The sequence below is a fragment of the Anoplopoma fimbria genome, chromosome 1 (genome assembly GCF_027596085.1).
Source record: "Anoplopoma fimbria isolate UVic2021 breed Golden Eagle Sablefish chromosome 1, Afim_UVic_2022, whole genome shotgun sequence".
Classification (NCBI taxonomy): Eukaryota; Metazoa; Chordata; class Actinopteri; order Perciformes; family Anoplopomatidae; genus Anoplopoma; species Anoplopoma fimbria.
Genome location: NC_072449.1, coordinates 19,769,278 through 19,789,258, shown reverse-complemented (window position 1 = coordinate 19,789,258; position 19,981 = coordinate 19,769,278). Strand labels below are relative to the sequence as shown.

General features: G+C 43.0%; 1 protein-coding gene across 2 annotated transcripts; it reads right to left on the bottom strand.

Annotated features, from left to right (window-relative positions):
• Positions 1-8,009: 8,009 nt before the first annotated feature.
• bmp16 (bone morphogenetic protein 16) lies at positions 8,010-18,064 on the bottom strand. Of its 2 annotated transcripts, XM_054597850.1 has the most exons (4): positions 18,021-18,064; positions 16,905-16,988; positions 11,454-11,830; positions 8,010-10,551 (listed from the first exon to the last, which is right to left on the bottom strand). In XM_054597850.1, exons 1-4 carry the CDS (start codon positions 18,041-18,043, stop codon positions 9,473-9,475), a joined length of 1,563 nt encoding a protein of 520 aa, XP_054453825.1. In that variant the 5' UTR covers positions 18,044-18,064; the 3' UTR covers positions 8,010-9,472. The 2 variants fall into 2 exon arrangements, with proteins under 2 accessions (XP_054453825.1, XP_054453834.1); XM_054597859.1 differs by lacking the exons at positions 16,905-16,988; positions 18,021-18,064 and adding an exon at positions 13,675-13,759.
• Between the last annotated feature and the right edge of the window lie 1,917 nt (positions 18,065-19,981).

The following is a 19,981-nucleotide window of genomic DNA, read 5'->3' as shown; positions in this document are numbered from 1 at the left end:
TTTCTGAAATTCAGAAATATAAGTGATATATATTCTTTTTCTCAAAAAGGTGTTTCAACAAATGGCCAATGGCCATTTTCTGGTCAGACACTTTTATTTTACATGACGGTTGATTTCTCTTGCACAGTGGCATATTAAACAAAAACCCAGCAACACAGACAATATTTGCTAATAAGAATAAGAGTGATTAAACAAATCGTTCCTCAGCCTTAGAAATAAAAGGCTAGTGGCGGATCAAACAGAACAGAAAAAACACAAAAGGGGGATCAGGGTTGAGGAAGAAGAGGTGGTGAGCAGTGGAGGGGAGGTGGAGGAAAGAAAATGTGAGATCAGGCCCAAATCTGTGGGGAAGCGTAGCTTGGGCCGGACGAGTTCACAGATGTTTTAAAGTGCTAATCTAATCTTTATGCCAGGCCTTCTCCCTCCTCTCTCTTTCGTTCCCCCTCTCCCTGTCTCATTTTTTTTCTTTTCCTCCTGTTTCTTTTTTGGAGAGAGTTTGGAAAGGCTGCGGCCTGTGTTAATGCATCTCAGGAGCATCATGTACTGCTGCTGCTTAGGGATGGGCCTTAGTTATTCATGTGCCTGTTATCAGACCTGTTTTCAGACTAAGATACATGTGCAGTCTGGATCTGAGAAAAAGTACAGTGAAAATAGCCTTGAACAAAACTATCGATAAGAAAAGATGAACAAGGAAGGGGGGATGAACTTTCCTTTTTTTTTTAAATTGTGATCAAGTTCATTGGCCTTCTTTTTTACATTCTGACCTCGTATTGGTCCACAGACTTTGCCTGTTATTTAAGCTCAGCCAAAAATGTGTTGCAGCTGTATTATATGGCTTTGATATAGGTTGAAGGGGGAATATATTGACCTCTCATGTCTGTGAAATTAATACATTTAAGGCCCCGTTTTGACTTTTAAGTAATTTTCTTCTCTTGTCACTCTCTTCCATGATTTTTCCCTCTTGGCTTTTCTGCCTTACTTCCTCTAGTTGACCGTTGGGAGGGAGACTCTGTGTGGCTTCATTGAAATACACTGACAGCTCCCTTTAGATTCAGCCGATGTGCTTGCACAGGAGTTAATCTCACTTCGCAGAATTTAAAAGCAAACCCAGATCCTGTGGTTAAAGCCACTTCCCTCCTGACAAGCTGGACAAGAAACAAAGAAGTCATAAAACCTGGAAATATAGCCAGAGAAATAAAGCACCTTTTCTTCTGCATGAGGAAGATTAGTTAATGACTAATAGGTTAACATATCATTTCCACATTGTGTGATTTTCACTTTTCCATTTATGTTTTTTACTTGTCAGGTTGATTTAGGAGGATCAGTGGATGTGGTTACACATTATTGAGCCTGGTGTTTGTTTCCTCTGTGTTCCGGTGACAGGGCATTCCTACTGTGACACCTGGTTACCGACCATGCAGCACTTTGAATGTGCAAGTCATAAAGTACACCACGATGAGTTCAACCTGGCAACCGCCACCAAAGCTCCACTCACATCCTTCTGTTGCTCTCTCTCATTCGTCACTATACCCTCCCCTTTCTCCCTTTTCCTCTGTGTGCTGCTAAACATCTGGAGAAAGGCGATATCCTCATAGTAAACAGACCAACAGCTGTCCACCAGCTCCTGTCTTTTTCCCTTGCCATCTCTCTCTTTCTTTATCACTTGATTCCTCCTTATCTTTCGCTCTCCTTTTCTTCACAGGCTGTGTTTAAGTCATTCTGTATCCTCCTCTCTGTTTTTTTCTTGTCTGTTGGCTCATCAACAGCTAACCATCATTGATGGACCTGTTTATACTGCTTTTACCCTGCCGGTCTGGGTCTTGAGGGAGAACACTGATGACACAGATTGAGTGATGGTCAAAGTTTAAAGGTTTTAATTAATTTGAGTAATATAATTAAAGATAATTCCATATTATTATGAGTAGAGTTTTAACTTTGTAGTTTTGGCTATAACTTTGTACTCACTGACTTAATACCCTAAAGCTGTGAATACCAAACATTGTTAAGAAAAGTCTGATCACACAATCAGTTTTAAGCAAATGCCCAATGGCAGCGTAAGGATTCTTATGATATCATATGGGTTGCAAGTATAGTGTTTGTTTTGATCAGTAAAACATGCCAGAATGAGTGAGAGGAAATAATCTCATTTGGCAAATTTGGTGTGAGTGGTTCCAGGTTAACCAAATTTATGTCGAACAAATAAGGCATATGACAAAAACATTCTAAGATCATCACAGGTAACTGCCCCACTTCTTTGTGCCTGCTTTTTGTGTTTTGCTTTGCAGTGGTTTTAATACTAAGCTCGACCGAAGGCCTGTAGCATGTTTACAACTTGATGCTTGATGATCACATGACCCCTTATGTTTCTTACCCTGTCGGATATTGTTTTGTAATTATTTTTTGTAAGTACGGTTTTATCACAACTGACCCAAGCTGTAATAAATCAGATTTTTTATCTGTTGTCCAGGGGAGAATTAAGAGCTAAATGTTGTAGAGTCCAAATCTCTGCCTCCATCCTCAGCACAGGGCCAATTAAATCTTACTGAACTTATGAACATCCCCTCCCTCTTCTCAACTTCATTGGTCCCTGAACAAATGCCTCGAGTGTCAAGAACAAATCTGAGGCGGTGAGTGAAAGTAGGAATAGCAGAAAGGAGGGAAGGAATGAATGCAATTCCCATTCAAGCAGGGACAGCATCCGCATTGTGAGACACCTGTCAAAACATAATCTTTCATCGTTAAGCTGAAAGGGAAGACAGAAATGAGATGAAAACATAAATGAAGAGATGGACAGACGACAGAGGGGGAGGAAAAAGAGCAGAGGTGCACGGTGTACAGACTGTTGTTGGTTCAGTGTTTAAACTGGCATCACTTTTGATAAAAATGCTACCTGGAACATTCAGGGAGACTCAACTGACAAAGAAACATTTAGAACAAACAGCTGTTCCTTATGCAACTTCTGCACGGTTACATCAAACACACATTCACATACGAGTCAGAAAAAAAGAGATGTGCACTTGGAGAGACAGACTGCAGGGGTCAGGGTTCTGCCTCGTGTCATGACAAGCTTCCTGTCGGCCTTCCTGGCGTTTCAACGCGCTGCACCTGCTTCACTCTGCGACCCAGAGGTCCAGTTTTGCTCGTTCGGTTTCAGCATGGGTCTTTCTTTGAAGCTCGGAGGCTAAACCCAAAACCCTCGCTATCTGTTTTGTGTGTTCCAGACGGAAACCAACAACTCAGCAGCTGCCGCAGCACACAACTGGTAGATACATCCACATCTGCTACAGTGATTTGGGACACTATCATTTTATTGTGTGACACACTATATGTATCAAACTGCAATTTAGTGTACTTAAGGGGTTAGCATGATTGAAAACTTTTCTGATGTCCAAAAGGGAATATTTTGCAGTCATTAGGGGTCTGTGACCCCGGCAGTATAAGTGAAGCCCCGGTACTTCTGCTGCTGGTATATCACTGTCATCTTGGCTTTTATTTATCATCACTGTTTAAAAAACCTGCAGGCAAACACTGTTTGTAGCTGAGCCTCTTTGCGAAACCCACACATTTTCCCAAATAGCAGATACCCTGTCAGATATATATGGAAAACGTTTTGGAACAAAGGGTTTCCAAATGTCCAAGCCATTCTGTCTACATACATTGGTGTATTCTTGTGTGTACACAATTGTCAAATTCTTGGTTTATTAAATCATCATATTGTAATTTAAAAAGAAGTAATCCAAGATGTGCTTTAGACAGGTAGGATTAAATGCTATATATGTTCAGTGGGTGGGCTGCACAGTTGACCCATCAGTATGACAGGGAGATGTGAGTACTGTAGTTTCTGTGGAGTTGGCTGTCAGTCTGCATGGACACACCAGGGACACACCAGGCTGTCTCTGTCTGTGGCCGGGTCTGTCAGTGTGGGTTGGAAGACTGGCAGGCCAGTCCTGATGAGATCGGTCCACTCTCCAGGAACCAGGAGGCAATCCCCATGTATCACATCAGTCTTTGAGCCGTTGTCTCTGGTATATATATGTGTTATGGTAAAGTATAATGATACAAAAAACTGGGATGTGCTCCAAAGTTCAACTGCAGCACTGTTTTCTGACACATTTAAAAATCTTGACATGGAGATCTGTACCCTGGTCAATATTGAAGTCACCTTCTCAGTGTTGTTTCTGGTATTTTCAAGTTTTTAACAACCTGAGGAGGAAATTATTTTTACAATCATAAACAAATTTCAGTTTATTAACTTTTCGATTATGGGATCATTTTGGATGAATTCTGCAACTGTGGCAAAGTGTTTTGTCCCCAATCAAGATAAAGTGTTGTAAATTTGCTTAAGCCACGATTTGCGTTTTAAACCAGCTTAATCTCCATAGCAACAGTGTTAAAGGTTATTGGGAACGGTAGTATTTTGCACCCTCTCATGCCAAACTGGCCATAATTAATATGATCAACAACGTAACATAAATTATAAGATTGTTTCTATGTTGAGCAACATTGAGGAGATTATTCAAAAATAACATTTAAAACGTGAATTCAGAGTGGGAAACTTTCTTAAAGAAGAGGCTCTATGGACCTCAGTACTGTTTAAAATCCTCGCTGCAGCTGCACCATTTTTGTGGAACATTCTCTGGTTGTAATTGTCTTTAAACCCCGGATAGAACATGCCCACTCCTTGTGTGAAGAACTATCTGTAATGTGAGGCATTTGTACTCCCTCCTGCTTTCCTGGTTCTTATCTGGCGTTCATCACAGATAAATCCAAACACAGAGGCACAGCCATGTGTCCGAGCCGGCCTGTCACAATGGAGTAACCCTCCATTGCTCCCCCGTAGCCCCCTGAATGATTTATGGACTGAGGGAAGGTGTTCCTCTGGGCCGACTGGATCAAGGCCGCTGCTACCCTGCCTCAGACAGCCTCCACACCTGACAAGATAAGCCTGGTCATATCCTGTCTTTGTGCTCGACAACCTCACCTTCGAGAATTCATACCCAGAGCACCTGTGAGAGGAAGGAGACCAGAGGGATAAAACATGTTTCAAAGGTAGATATGAGATCAAGACAGCTTGGATGAAGGGAGAGGTCAAAGTGTGATGAACTAGAACTGCACAATTTACTGACTCCCAGACCAAACAACGAAATAAGAAACTGAAGTATGGTGCCTTGAGACAATTGCTGCAATTTGAAAGTCATGTCCGTGATATTAATTTCCCACTTTAGAGCAGCTTTAATGTTTTGAATGCTCCACCATTCCATCAGATAGAAATAGTCTAGATGTCTTAAGCATTATTTTTTACAAAGTTCAGCCTGAAATACTTAATGATGTTTGAAGCTTCGGGACCTCTTCATGAATTAGAAATAAACTTCTGTGTGTTTGAACAAAATTGAACTGCACAGCACAAGTTTGTAATGACAAAAGGTAAATGGATATTTTGGTTTCATTAAACCTTATTTTTATAGTTTTGGCCATCACTCTGTCATGACCCGGCACATAAGTTATGAGAAATTGAGAGAGACAAACGAGTATGTAAAATTAAAGGTAAAGATTAATGACTAAACATACAATTACCCCAAAACATATTGAGGTTATGAGGTATGTTAATCAGTGTTTTCAGATTGTCAGCAGATGAGTAAGTGGTTGTGCTGAATGAAAGGTATTGAATGGTGTGAAACCTAAACTATAAACACGGCCGAAGCCAACCAAACAGGACCATGATGCCGGAGGAGGAGGAGAGAGCATGGACTGGAACAGCCTGATTCTAAAGTACTCCTAGGAGAACGACCTAGGATGTGCGCCCAGTTGCACTGATTGACTCCGCCTACCAGGGACCTGCAGGGAGACAGACACAGGGGAAACACACACAGCAGGCCATGCCAAAGCAGGAGGGCCGTCACAACTTCTGTCATTAATAATATTGCAATAACGATCAAGGAACACAAGTCAGACAATCACACTGGCTTTGAATGATCCCCGATCTTTGCTAAACACATATGACAGCCATGTTGTAGCAAACTACAATTATTCCTTCCTTTAAAGGTGTAGGACCTGGCCGCATCTAGTGGTGAGGTTGCAGTTTGCTACTAACTGAAACTTCTCCCGTGTGACAAGCGTGTGGGAGAACTATGATGGCCAACACGAAAACACAAAAACGCAAATGTCCCTATTTAGAGCCAGTGTTTGGTTTGTCGCTTCTGGGCTACTGTAAAAACATGGTGACGGCTGTGAAGAGGACCCGCCCCTTATGTAGATATAAACAGCTAATTCTAAGGTACTGAAATCAAAATGATTCCTATTTTAAGGTGACATACACTTAAGAAAACATAATAAAAATGTAATTCTGCCAATAGATTCCCCTTAATGCTACACACTGTAATATGAGCTGGAAGAGGGACATTTGACTTATCATTGAACATTTTTTTGCAATCCAATCAGCAGCACAATGAACCGAAAGGTCAGGTCTTATCAATACTCACTCCACTCCCTTCATCATGAGGGACAAATGGACTGTTAAACACCTGTTTCTGATCTAGCAGCTGGGAGAATGAGTCGACAGGTCAGGTTAAAAGAGGGAAAAGGTTTAGAGGCAAAACTGTGTCAAGATGGGCAGACGATTGACAAATAGGCTGAGAAAAAAACGCTGTTGAAGAACCTGTGATTTGCAAAGGGGAAGCCGAAGGGTCAGAGAGATTGATGAGTCAGGAAAGGTAGAAAAAGGAATGGATTGTAGGAGACAGAGTGAGTAGGGGGTCATGGAGGAAAAAGGCCAGAGGTTATCAGTCAACCACTAAGTGAACCACGATGTGTTACAGCCCATGAGATGAAATATATTGGCACTAACCCAAATAGTTATCTACCAGTGGAGAGGCACAAAGCATCTGTGAACATGATATCATATGACACATCTTTTTTCTGCCTCTACACTCTTGTCTTTGCTCTGTTTTTCTCTTCATACACACATACACACACAGACCCCCCCACACACAGGCAATAGTTTAGTTCCTTACAAGTGTTGAGAGGTGAAATGCAAACACTTCAACAAGATATACAGGCCTCCATCCCCGAATCAGAGTACGGAGTACAAAGCAACAATCAACAGTTGGACATCCTGTGCAGACAATTGTCCAAGAAAATCTTTAAGAGGATGTGTCGATCTATGGCAACATCATTGTATGAATTATATGAAATGAAAGACAACGTTATAAGGTTTGAATAAAAAGTATTATATATTTTTATGATTACAGTTCTGTGTAAGATCAAACCTTAATTTATGGCAGTAAATCCTGGGTAAAGAATGATTAATTCCTGGGAAGTGGTAATATAGAAAATGTAAAGAGCAGAAGAGGGCATCAGGTGAGTCTGTAGCATCCCAGTTACTGTACCTGCTTGTCGGATGTTAATGGATTACGTACAACACTGCTTTCTGCTCTCTAGGTCACATGGACCAGATCACATCCTTCCCCTCCCCTGCATTGAGCTTGCCCATCTGGTGGAGGATGCAGAGGGCAGGGCCCTTTTTCTCAAACAGGCAGGAATGTGGAGGTTGAAGATGCTGTTGAGTTGGTTTAACCCCTGCATTAAGGAATGACCTGCAGCCAAGTGTGGAAACTTTTGCTCCTGCATCTTATTACCTTCATCCACATTTTCTGTCTTTTTCGCTTTCACGTGTGATATCTGGGATCAAAAACATGTGTGCACTGTTCCCTGGTAGCAGTGTGAAGTGATACAGTGGTTCACAGCAAGGGTGCATTTCAATTTCACATATGAGAATTTGAAGCTACTTGCTTAGCTACAGTATCATATACACAAACCTGTTTAAATCTCTCGGTGGGACTTCCGACTTCCTTATTTCTTCCTGAACATGGCAATAAATCCAATGTAGGCTGAAGAAAAACAATATGAAAAAAGTTTCCATGCACTCAGGCCCCAGAAAAAGTAAACAAAACTTGCAAGAAAGAAGGACATTGTTTATGCAAAAAGAAAAGTCATGTGACAGTTGTGCTGTTTGCTTTGTTTATTAGAGGTATATTGTCAAACATTTTACAAGCTGTTGCTTAACATTAGAGAGAAAAATGCAACACGGAAAAACATTTACTAAGCTCAGCAGAGAACACTTTTAAAGCCCCTGTTTGAAAGGCACTAAAGTCCCAGTTTTAATGTCGGTCCTGTTTTTTTTTCTTTACACATGCAGACACAACTAGCAAAGACACCTGTTGTTACACACTTCAGTAGCTACAATACAAAGAGCTTTCAATTGACTTGTTAGTTGAGCTTTTAAAGGCAACACCACTTATGTCTGCTATCATGTGTAGGACAGCACAATGTGTGAAATGATAAGGTAGGACGTTTAAGTAACACAGACTGCTGATTCAATACACTGAACATTTGTACGGATGTAAAGCTACCATAACTTACTTCATGTGGATGGCAGGCTTTCATATTTCGTTTGCTGTATGCTCTGCTGAGTGCAGGTATCTTAAATATTTTCAAGATTAAATACACCATATTGCTGCTACTTAAATACATAATGTGTCTTTTAAGTTAGAATCGCCATTCAGTGGAATTATGTAAAATCACAAGACAACCATCACTTGGATTTTCTTCATGTCTGCAAAATAAATGAACATAAAAAAATCTCTTTTTTTAAATAATAGTGATAGTAGTACATTCAAACAATAGCATAATAGTTCCTCAGCATTATTGTTGTGGTTTTAAATAGCTTGTGATGTAGGGGCACTTGTAAGGGGACAGTCTGTCATTAAATGAACATTCATATTACAGATGCACCCTACTTCTTGGTTCAAACACTGCAGAAACATCACTGTCACACAAAGTTTAGACGACGTGCTAGTGCCATTGTCATATTGCTAATGCTGTTGATCATCAGATCATCAGGAAGTCCATGAGAAAGTTACAGGATTCTGCTCCAGAGCTTCAATTATGTGCCCACTGCTAAAAACACATGTGCATGTGCCCGTCAGACAGTCGCATGAGATGAGTGGCAAACACTGGGATATAGAATAGACGCCATCTGATATTAAAGCGCTGTCTTCTCGTGAGAGAACAAGTAGCCTGTCGGTTGATGGTGTAAACAGCTGCATCGTCGCTAAATGGTAAAACGTGAAAAGTAATTCCTGGCAGTATATCTGTGTTGACCATATTTCCTCTTCCTCTGCCTTATTTTCTAATCATTTATCCTGTTGTGTGGCAGATTATGTCTGTTCACTCTTTGTCTTTCTCTTTCTACGCCTTTTTCTTACTCCTAATGCATATTTAGCTGCTTATCTTCCTCCTCTACACTCACCCTTATTATGCTCTTACATTTGTCTCTATCAGTCTCAATGTCTTTTTGCAGTTAGCTGGCATCTCTTCTTCCCACCATCTGCCTTTTCATGCTTCTGTCTTTCTCCTATTCCCTTGATGTTCCTCCATCCACGTCTGGCTTTCTTTGGGTGAGTTCTCCAGTCCACTACCGGCAGCCGCAGCCTTCCACCACCATGTCCTGGTAATTCTTCAGCACCACTCGGTCTTGAGGGTCCAGGTAGAGCAGGGCGATGGGGCTGAGGGAGGTTGGGACACAGCAAGCCCGGGGCACTGCTCCATTCACAGAGTTTACCAGAGTTTGCACCATGGCGTGGCTAGAGGAGTTCATGTGGTCGGCCAGAGGAAAGCGACACTCTCCCAGGCAGAAGAAGGCGTCGTAGCCGCTGGGTGCAATGATCCACTTGTGCCAGCCCACATCATTGAAATCTACATATAGAGGATGACGGCGACATCTGTTGCGAGAAAGGCGCTTCAGTTTCGCAGCACGACCACCGTTTCTTTTCACCCTTCCACCATCGCTCCAACTGAGCCCTCCTTTGACACCCCCCCAGCCCGGCACCGTATACCCCGTTTTTTTGGCCCTTCCCGAGGCTTGGTCTGTATTGCGGCCCTTGCTTATGCTCCTGGTCCTGTCTTTTGTCCCTTTTCTCCCTCTCATTCTTTGGCTTCCATTGGGGGTCCTCCTGCCATGTTTGACCAGGGGCTCTCCACGGCCATCATGACTGTAAGTCACCAAGAGGGGTCTCTCCTGGGCCCAGCTATGCTCCTCCTGACCCACAGACCTGCGTACCCTCAGGTGTCCCTGTTTGTGTTTCTCTGCCTCCTCCTCCTCAGCTTCAGCAGAGAAGAGGCTCTGTTTAGGGATCAGTGTGCTGCTGTTCTCAAGTCTGACCTCCAAGAGGAAATCCAGACTGCCAGTCCCAGCAAGGGCCTTATGGAGGAGCTCTGCATTTAGGCTAAAAGCCTCCCAGAAACCACGTGCTTTATGATTGTGGAGGCCGGTGGTGAGTAACCTTGTCTCCAGCAGAGTGGGCTCAGGGTCCTCATGGTGCTCAGTGAGGAATAGGTTTAGTCTGTGGACCTCAGGACCCAGGGAGGCTCTGTCACTGCGGAGGAGCCGAAGCTCGGCGGAGAGCACCCTCTCATCCTGAGGGATTGAGGAAACATTGAAAGAGATGTGCACCCTCTTAAGATCTTCTGCTAAAGGACGGTCTCCAAGGGGCTCTAAGAGAAAGAGTAAGAGAGACAAGGGGGTATGGGGGTTTAGTTTGGTTTAAAAGTATTATTTACACTCATTAAGACACAAACAGCAGTGGCTACATTAGTCCGATTTGTCATTTGCCAGATATTTCTTGATCAATTTCAAAAGCAGGAAAATCCCCAAATGATCTGCTAATATTAGCAAATAAGTTATGTTACTAGGGTGGATAGCTCACATTCACACTGTAAGTTTCAACTTTTACCTTTTGCCAGAAGACACTGAGGGAATCAAACCACTACAAGCACTATTTCGTACTTTTGTGAATTGTACATTGTGTTTATTGCATCCGGATCAAGGCTGGATTATCAACAATAAATCAACAACAGAATTGCATTTTGTTGTCAAGAACTTTTATTTGAGGCACTCAAGCAGTCAACCTCTCTTACACCAATATGCACTGCATGATTCAAAATCTGCTGCAGGGACCCTGTGTCAAAATCTAGTTTTATGACACAGGGTATAAAACTAGTTTGCAAGCAAATGTTTGCCCTGGGACTCCCTAAAAGGTTAATCCAGGCATGATCAGAACTGCAGAGCTAAATCCAGAACAAACTTCCCCTCAGTGTTTCTAAGTATGCTCTCACACATTTTTTGTAAGAAGACTTCAGGACTGTAAACAACCCATCTTATCTAAGAGCGCACAGATGGCTCTCACTTAGTGATGGTGAGTCACAACAAACATCTGCCACTGTCATAAATAGGACCTTTATAGTTCATATGTGGTTGATAAAATAATTTAACAGAATGCGGGAACACCTTCCTTGAAACTAAAGTTCAAAGGCCAAACAATAACATTTAAATACTTTTATTGTATTGCAGTTAAATAGGTTGACAGCATGGCATCATGATGTACCAGTGAGCTTACCATTGTGGTGAAAGCTGCGTACGGTGTTGGCCTGCTGGATGTGCTGGCTGGGGAAGCTAAACGAGGGGTCCTCCACTAGATGGTACTGCTGCTGGTGGAAGCGGTAAAGATTAAGGAGGTACCCAGGCACTGGCACTCCAGGCCGAGGGTCGGGCTGAGACTGCAGGCCCAGCCGGCTCAGGAGGAGATTCTGGATGGTCTGAGCCAGACTGGGCTCCGGGAGGAGGGAACCAGCTGGTGGGGGCGACAAGGAGGAAGGCATGGGAGACACCCTGCCATGGTCAAACTTGCTGGTGTCTCCACCCTGGCGACCAGACGAGGCTTGAGGTAGCAGCAGGACCATGAGGAGCAGGAGGTTAGCAGGGAACATGGTGGACCTGGAGGGAGACAGGAAGACCAAGACCGGAAGAGGTTAATAGAAGACAAAAGAGAAGTAATCTAAACATCAATAAACACATTTATGAGGGCAGGTTATGCAGCGTTTTTCAAGTTTTCAAGCATGAAATTTGCAAAAGAGACAGCTCCTCTGAGATCCTACAGGACTCTGTATATCATGCTTATGTCTTCCCCTTCCTGGACACACTAGTTTCTCATCAGTCTTCAGCCTTCATGTGGCATATGTTCAAGAAATTTACTGTCGGCATATCCATATGAAGTTGTTTGCTTGTTACTCCTGGCTGTAGAAACAGTGCCACTTTGTTTTTTCTCTGTTAATTTATGGCGAGCTTCATACCCCCAAGGCCCATATATCTCCTGGTACACCTAAGCATGAGTAATTAATCAGTCTTTGTAATTTAATGATGCTGTGTGTTTGTGTGTGAAAGAGATCACAGTACTATGAATGAAAAACATTTAACATGAATCAACGGCTGTGGACTCTAGTGAAGTGTAATGGAGTTGTAGAGGCCAGTCACAATGATATTTTCTTCTCCTTTCTTTTTTCAAATCACTGGAGAATATTCATTCAAACATTCAGTAGCTTTCTAAAATGATGTCTGCGTGAGTGAAGAACATTGAAAGCTTTTGATTTAAAGCTGGGGTAGACAGTATATTTTTTGGTGTAACTGGGAAAAAAATCCATATGAACCTTTTAGCATTTTTGAATGGTCTTATAGAAAACTAAACTTCTGCACTTCTTCTTGGCTCTGTTCTCCTTTTTAAGAAAGTCTAGCTCATGATGGGAGACTTTGGCCAAACACAGGCTGTTTTTGTTTTTGGCCAAACACAGGCTGTTTTCAAAGGTAGCATGTTTCTATTGAAAAGTGTTGTCGATATTGTAGCTAGCAAGATCTTTGAATCACTTAGCCACCGCAAAGTTCCTTACATTCCTTCTCATGGCATTTCTGCTATAATGGCATCGCTATCACAATTAAGATTGGGATGATGTGTGAAATGAACGACTGGTACTTGGTAACTGTATGAAGGATGATGTTTGAAATGAATGACTACTTGTACAGGTCAGTGTATGAATTTCATGCTCGTCTGGTAAGAGGATCTTAGGACAGAGGGGGGAGAGTGGCAGGAGAAGGGCTGTACTTTCAAATTCTGGCTTTTTCTTTCCAGAAAACTGCCTCCCCTGGGGTACCACTTGAATAACAAAATGCTAAATGGTTAACAGGGAATCTTTGACCAATGACACCAAATAAAAACCCCAGCCTACTCCAGCTCTAAAAGCTTCAATAATTTGACCCTTAAATTACAGGTATATTGACAGCACAGGTATATTGACGTTCACGCCAAAATCTGCATCATTCACTTGCTATTCTTGTTTACTTAAGCAGGATTCTGACCAAAACCCCACAGATGGCACAGAAGCGCTCCTTTAAGCTAAACCTGACTGTGTTGAGAGCTGTCTCAACTCAAGCGATCAGTTTCTCTCTCCCTCCATGACTGTTCTCAGTGCGGGAACAGGACAACAGACGGTGGAATCATGTAATTACCACTACAATCTGGCTAACACCCTGCACCTCTGTAGTGCAGGTGTTAATAATAACTGAGCCAGTAATTAGAAACCAGCAAGTTAACGGCCCTCTTTAACTGAGGAGGTCGAGCTGAGGAGTAAAAGGGTCAGAGAAAAGGAGTCAGAGACAAGACAAGATAAACTACTAATGAACACAAGTGTGACATAAGAGAAGTAGAAGAGAACTGAATCAGGAACCCATTGAATGAACAAGTATAAATGATCCTTTTTTAAAAGAAAGTGCCCTTGTCTATCACTTACTCAAAGAAGAACTCTAAGCTTGTAGTTATCTCTTTCCTTGTCCGAGCTCTCATATCGTTCTTCTCCATCTCCATATCTCATCTCTCTAAGGGACAGAGAATTGATTAAGCCCTCTATGGTGAGATAACAGAGGGGTTTATGGCTGAGCGAACACATAATGACACTGTAATGACCGCTAATCTTGCCACACTGTCAGAAAAAGGGTTAAAAGGAGGTCAGAGGTGTGAAGGTGTGTACATTTTTATGCATTGGGTGTTGCTCATGTGGTACGCTGTTTAAAGGGCAGGCCTGGGAAAATAAGCAACCTCCAAGCGTGGGATTGTTGCTGGCTATCCATTTAACTCTCGCGGCCCCACCCAAGGCTGTTTCACCTGAGGCAACGAAGCAGAGGACAATTACAGATTAGACACTATGCTGGACAGCCTCTCCCATATTCTTTGGAGGCTTGTAAAGCAGATTAAGGACAACAACACCATCTCTCTCCTGTACTTTCCTCACCTACAAAACCACCCAGGTGACTCTGAGGTTCAAAGGTTCAGTCCTCACACAACAGGGTGTGCCGCAACCTGCGCGAGACAGAGAATCGCGGAAAGGGGAGGAAGAGGTTTGCGAGCGGAGACAAGCTTGCCCTACATCGCTTTGACATACATACAGCCACATAATTATGACTGGTTTTATCCAATTCAAACTGTACAAAGATGATCCAGGCCTAATTTGGCATCTTTATGCGTTTGTCGTCTCATTCCAGTTATCCACAAAAAAATATGTTTTTATGATAACATTCCCCCTGTCAGACTATCCCTGCCTCTCTGTACACTTATTATTCTTTTTCTCTCTGGCAGGAATGTGGACTAATCAAATGTTCTTGGGGGATAAAGGAGGACAGCTCTGTGATAAATGGGTCCATGATAAGGTGAGATGAAGGGTTAGGGCCTCAGCTTGTGCATCCTCTCCCTGTGTGTGCATGCATGCAGCTCAGCCTATTAGAATTATTAGACCTGACCTCCCTAGCAGACAGTGGCGCGACCCTGGTGTGCAGCGGGCGAGAATCGTCACCGGCTTGTCTCGTGTCTTTTTGAACCCCCTGATTAAAACCTCTGCCCTCTGACATCCGTTTCCAACTCCTGCCTTTGTCATGTTTCTATCTCACTGCCTCTCTTTTTATCGGTTCATTTCAAACCCTGCTCCCTTTCCCCTTTCCCCTTCCTCCTTCCTTTTTTGCATTCCTTGAACTTTGTCCTTTTGCTTTGTGCTTTATGCTAACATACAATACTTAACTGCTTTTCTCTTTTCTGTTTCCCTCTTCCTCTTTTTGGATTCATCCATCAATTTCCCTCTCTGCCATATTTCTCTTGTTCTTCCTTGTTAATAATATCTGTTTTTGTGCTTCTCTGCATCACCTTCCAATTCCCTATCTTCCTCTCTTCCTCTCTCCTTTTTCTCCTCTCCCATTAATGTTGCTCTTTCTTTCCTTAGGTCTTAAATGAATGGTGTTTTTGCGGAAGAGCGCAGCAGACTGTTGCTGGGCCAGAGGGCCGGAGTGTCACCGCAGCCGGCTGATTTATCCACCGCCGCTGTCTTCATGTTACGCTTGGTCCCTCAACTTTCCCTTCCTGTTGTTCTTCCCGTGTTTCTTTTCCCAAATTCCTCCTCTCATTCTCCCTTATCCCCCCCTCCCCTTCTAGTTCTCATTTTTCTAAGCTGCCGTCTCATTCTTTCAGAACATGATACGTGCAGCGTATATGCCGCAGGTTTAATTTTTTCTCTCTGAGCATATTCAAACACTCAAAAATATGTCATATTGGACAGCCTCATGAGACCAAATGTGATGTACAGTGAACAGTATGCACACCTGACAACACTTCTGAGGATACATCTGTGTTCACTGCTGTTCTTTTTCCACTTGCAACTGTGCCATATATATAAACTGAGCATGCACGCCATATCCTGTATAATTTACTGTGAGGTTATAACTGCACAATACTCCGCATGCTTAACTAGTCATTAATAAACGACTTTGAGCTGGGAAGTTAATATATAGTGGGGGCAGGATGAAAATGTCCAAAACAGTTGTGGAGTTGTGGTTCTTCTCTCTGAGACGAAACAGATGAAATCATTAGAACAATATTCCAGGTAGGCTGCTGTTTCGGTTTTATTGGACTTTATAGAACGCTCTCTAATTCATCCCAGCTGGACCGATTAGCTGGCTAATGACTCAGACTTCAAACACACACATGCAGACACACACATGTTAAGAGCAGCATATACAGGGTGAACACGTATGCAGAAACACACGCCAAGATGTAGAACTGTGGTGGAGCTGGGTTGTAAATATGTGAGAGCGGTTGGAAATAGATTTAGACACACAAACACAAACACACACACACATGCCCGTTCGGTTTAGTGGATATTCAGGATTGGAGTAGACCCGGTGTTTCCCTGCTTCCCTGAGCTTGAACAGAGCATCAACAGGTTGCCATGTATTTGACAACTTTCATCCGCTTGCTGTTTCTATTTCCTCAGTATCTCCTCTTTTTTCTCAGCCTGGGATGCCCGGAGGTCTCAGTGTCACAAGTGCATTGTGGTTAACAGGAGGCCCCGCTGAGGCACAACACTGCACAAGCATCAATGGAAACACTGACATATCTAACCCGTGACTGCTGAAAGCTCAGAGACCGCTCTCATGGTGTGTCTGACAGTTAAGCCGTGGTGAAATACAGAACAAAAACACACCTCTGCTTTTCACATTAAAGCTGCCGAGTGTTAACACTGAGGGCCAATTCATACTGTGCATGTTGCAGCGGTGGTGAGTTACGTTATGCTCTTTGAACTCATAATGGCTGCATTATTCTTGGACAAGTTGCTAGACGGACAAGATTTTGATTGAGCAACACTGTGCCAGCGGAGTATGCATGAGTGTGTGTGTGTGTGTGTGTGTGTGTGTGTGTGTGTGTGTGTGTGTGTGTGTGTGTTGTTCCCCAGAGTGACTAATGGTTTCAGCAGCACAGTTCCTGTGGCCTGTGGCTTGACAGACAGACAGATGTGTGTGTGTGTGTGTGTGTGTGTGTGTGTGTGTGTGTGTGTGTGTGTGTGTGTGTGTGTGTGTGTGTGTGTGTGTGTGTGTGTGTGTGTGTGTGTGTGTGTGTGTGTGTGTGTGTGTGTGTGTGGGGGTGTGTGTGTGGGTGTGTGTGTGTGTCTGTGTGTGTGTGTGAAAGAGATGTAGTACTCACGTCCAGGTGTAGTGGGATGTATGCAGAGTCCATGGTTTATCCTTGAGCTCCAGTGTTACGATCCCTCGGCTCTCGCTCACGCTCCTTTGGACAGAATGGACGAAGTGGACTATTTACCTCTTGTCTCTTTCCTTTTTACCTCTCTCAAGGTAACCCGTGTCTGTCTCTTCTATGTCTCCTATGTAAACAGGCTGTAGGTAATGCTGCTCTCTCCATGTTTGTCTCCCCTCTCTGCTCCCTGGCTCAGCTTCTCATCCTGTTGTCAGTGTCAGATAAGCAAACTCTTAAAAACATCCACCGGCTTCCCCTCTGCCTGCCTGCCTGCCTGCCTGCCTGCCTGCCTGACCTCTGCGAGTGGGCAACTCCCTTTCTCTGCTGCCTGCACTGGTTGTTTAAAACACACTGGTGTCGACGCTGTGCATATTGAAGTTGCAGGAGGAATATTAGTTGTGTCTGTCTGTACTGTATCACCGGCTACAACCCCCTCTAGTTCCTAAACCTTCTTACTATGTCTCTCTCAGTTGCACTCGCCTCTGTTCCTCCCTTTTGTATCTCCTCCCCTTTTCCTCTCTCTCTCTCTTTCTCGCTCACCCCCCTCACACACACATACACACTTCTTTTTGCTTTTTTCTACGCTAAACTAACTGCCCAGCTGGTAAACTCAGTTTAACTGTAATTGACTTGCCTGGCCAGTAAGATCCTCCCAGATAGTGATGTCACTAAGACCTGCCCCAATACATTTACTGTACTAGTGTTATCTCTCTCTCTCTCTCTCTCTCTCTCTCTCTCTCTCTCTCACACACACACACACACACACACACACACACACACACACACACACACACACACACACACACACACACACACACACATGCACGCTCGGTCAATCACTCACACACACACAGCTCACACACACAAAAGCAAACAAGCATGACTACAAACACCAAACACCCATGGACATGCTCACACACACATGATTGTGCTAAAACCAAACCAACAGACAAGGATATATACGCATGTGCACACTCACTTTTACACACACAAACAGATAACCCCAAGGTCAGCACACAGAAGCAAACATATTCTTTTCCACAACATCTCCTTTAACAAACTCACCTGCTGCTTTTCATTGGCACCATTTTACGTTTCGGCCAACACGAGGCCCCATGGCACTGAATAAGAGCACACAGACTCAGTTACAAGAAAAAGGTATGAATGGATGACTCATAGCAGCTACCATGAAGTCACTTCAGTTGAGTTTTGTGATTGGATGGAAGAAGCTGTACTTATCCACTATGGGTTGAAGCAAGGTGCATCTGTCCTTTCGGCGCAGAGCGGGTGGCGGGGTGAATTTGTATTCATGGGGTGGACCCATGAGAAAACGTCTCTTTAGGATGCATCGTCTCACATATTAGATCTCATCTGGAGAATCACTTGCCCACGTCTCTCTGCTCCTCCTCTCTGTCCCCTCCACTTGCTCTTCCCGGCCACTCCTGTACAAACACACAAAAAAAAACTAATCCACAGACCTCATTCATCCCTGAAGCTGAGTAATTGTCCCAACGCAGAACAGCCTTACACACAAACACAGATTGACTCTGCTCGCGTAGCACACACTTTTTATTTAGTAAAATGTGTTTTTTCTTTTAATAATTGACTGCATTGGGTTTTTACCAGATTCAGGATGCTTTTGTAAATCATTTGATGAAATGTGAGATAATTATTAAATTGTCCATTTTCACACATTCTCCTCTCAACAACGACGACAGGATGCAAACTTAACTGAAACACCTAATTAACAGAATTTTACATCACCTCAATGAATCGTCCGTCTTGGAGTTATAGTGAGTACTGAGTGTGACCTTCAGCTGAGGTTAAAACTTTCGTGTATTAAAACATCCACCATGTGTCCTCCGGTAAAGTACTCTACTCCAATCATAGCCCCCCCATCAATGTTGCCAAGAAGAATTTGTAGCAAGAAATTCCACAGAAAAAGCACAAATAACCTTAGTTGTTGCTTGGACTATGTATTTTAGTGAGCTACATATAGAAAGATACAAATTGAACCTCCTCCTACTGTTGCATTAATTGCTGGTCACTCTGTTATTATACATCCTGTCTTTTTTATTTCTGATATATAACTTAAGGAAGAGAGACCCGGGTCTTGCTCTAATCTAATTTCCTTTGCATAGATAGAGATAGATAGATATTTTTTTATTTTCGTGTCATGCACAAAAACGTGCCCAACCCTCATGGGTTTACAAGACACCAACAATACAGCTGCAGTGGATCCACATCTCATTAGGTCACATTTGATTACAAAATGACATGTTGCTTCACCGCTCCATCTTAAACAAAACATTCTGCCTTCTCTTCCAGGCCCGGCAAATAAAATCTGCTACAAAGAAGGTTCCTTTCCTAAAACACAACTCAAGTTTTTCGTAATCATCCAGCCAAAAGAAATCAACATAAATGGAAGTCATTTTACTGAAGAGGACATCCCTTATGTCCTCGTAAACAGGACAGTAAAACAAAAAGTGCACCTCATTTTAAATTTCCCTGAGCTCACACAACAAACAGATTCTGTCCTCAGACTGTCCTCAGATTCTGCATACCTGTATGGGTGTGTCTAAACCCCTTCACCTTCTGGTTTTTTTTTGTCAGTTCTCAACCAAAGACCGTTCTCTTTTTCATCTTGTCCTTCTCTATCATTACAGAAACCACAAGGGGGGACAATGAAGCACTCTCTGGGTTGCTATCATCAATCCTCATTTGACCCTCTGTCCGTCCCCTTGTGCTCAACTCCATTTAACCCCACCTCCATTATCTGCCATTCCAAATCCCTAATTTGGTTACTAAAATGGTGTGGTCTGTGTTAGTTAATTGACCATTTTCCAAAAGCATGCCTAAGTTTTTAGATTGATTTCCTACCATCCAGGCAGCTGTTGTTTTTAGTTAATTTCAGTATGCAGAGAAAATCGATTCACAGACTCAAATTTTGCTATAAATTGGTAATCCATCACAGTGACTATTAATGGGCCATCTTATTTCTTGTTAATGTTGGGCAGTGGCTGCCT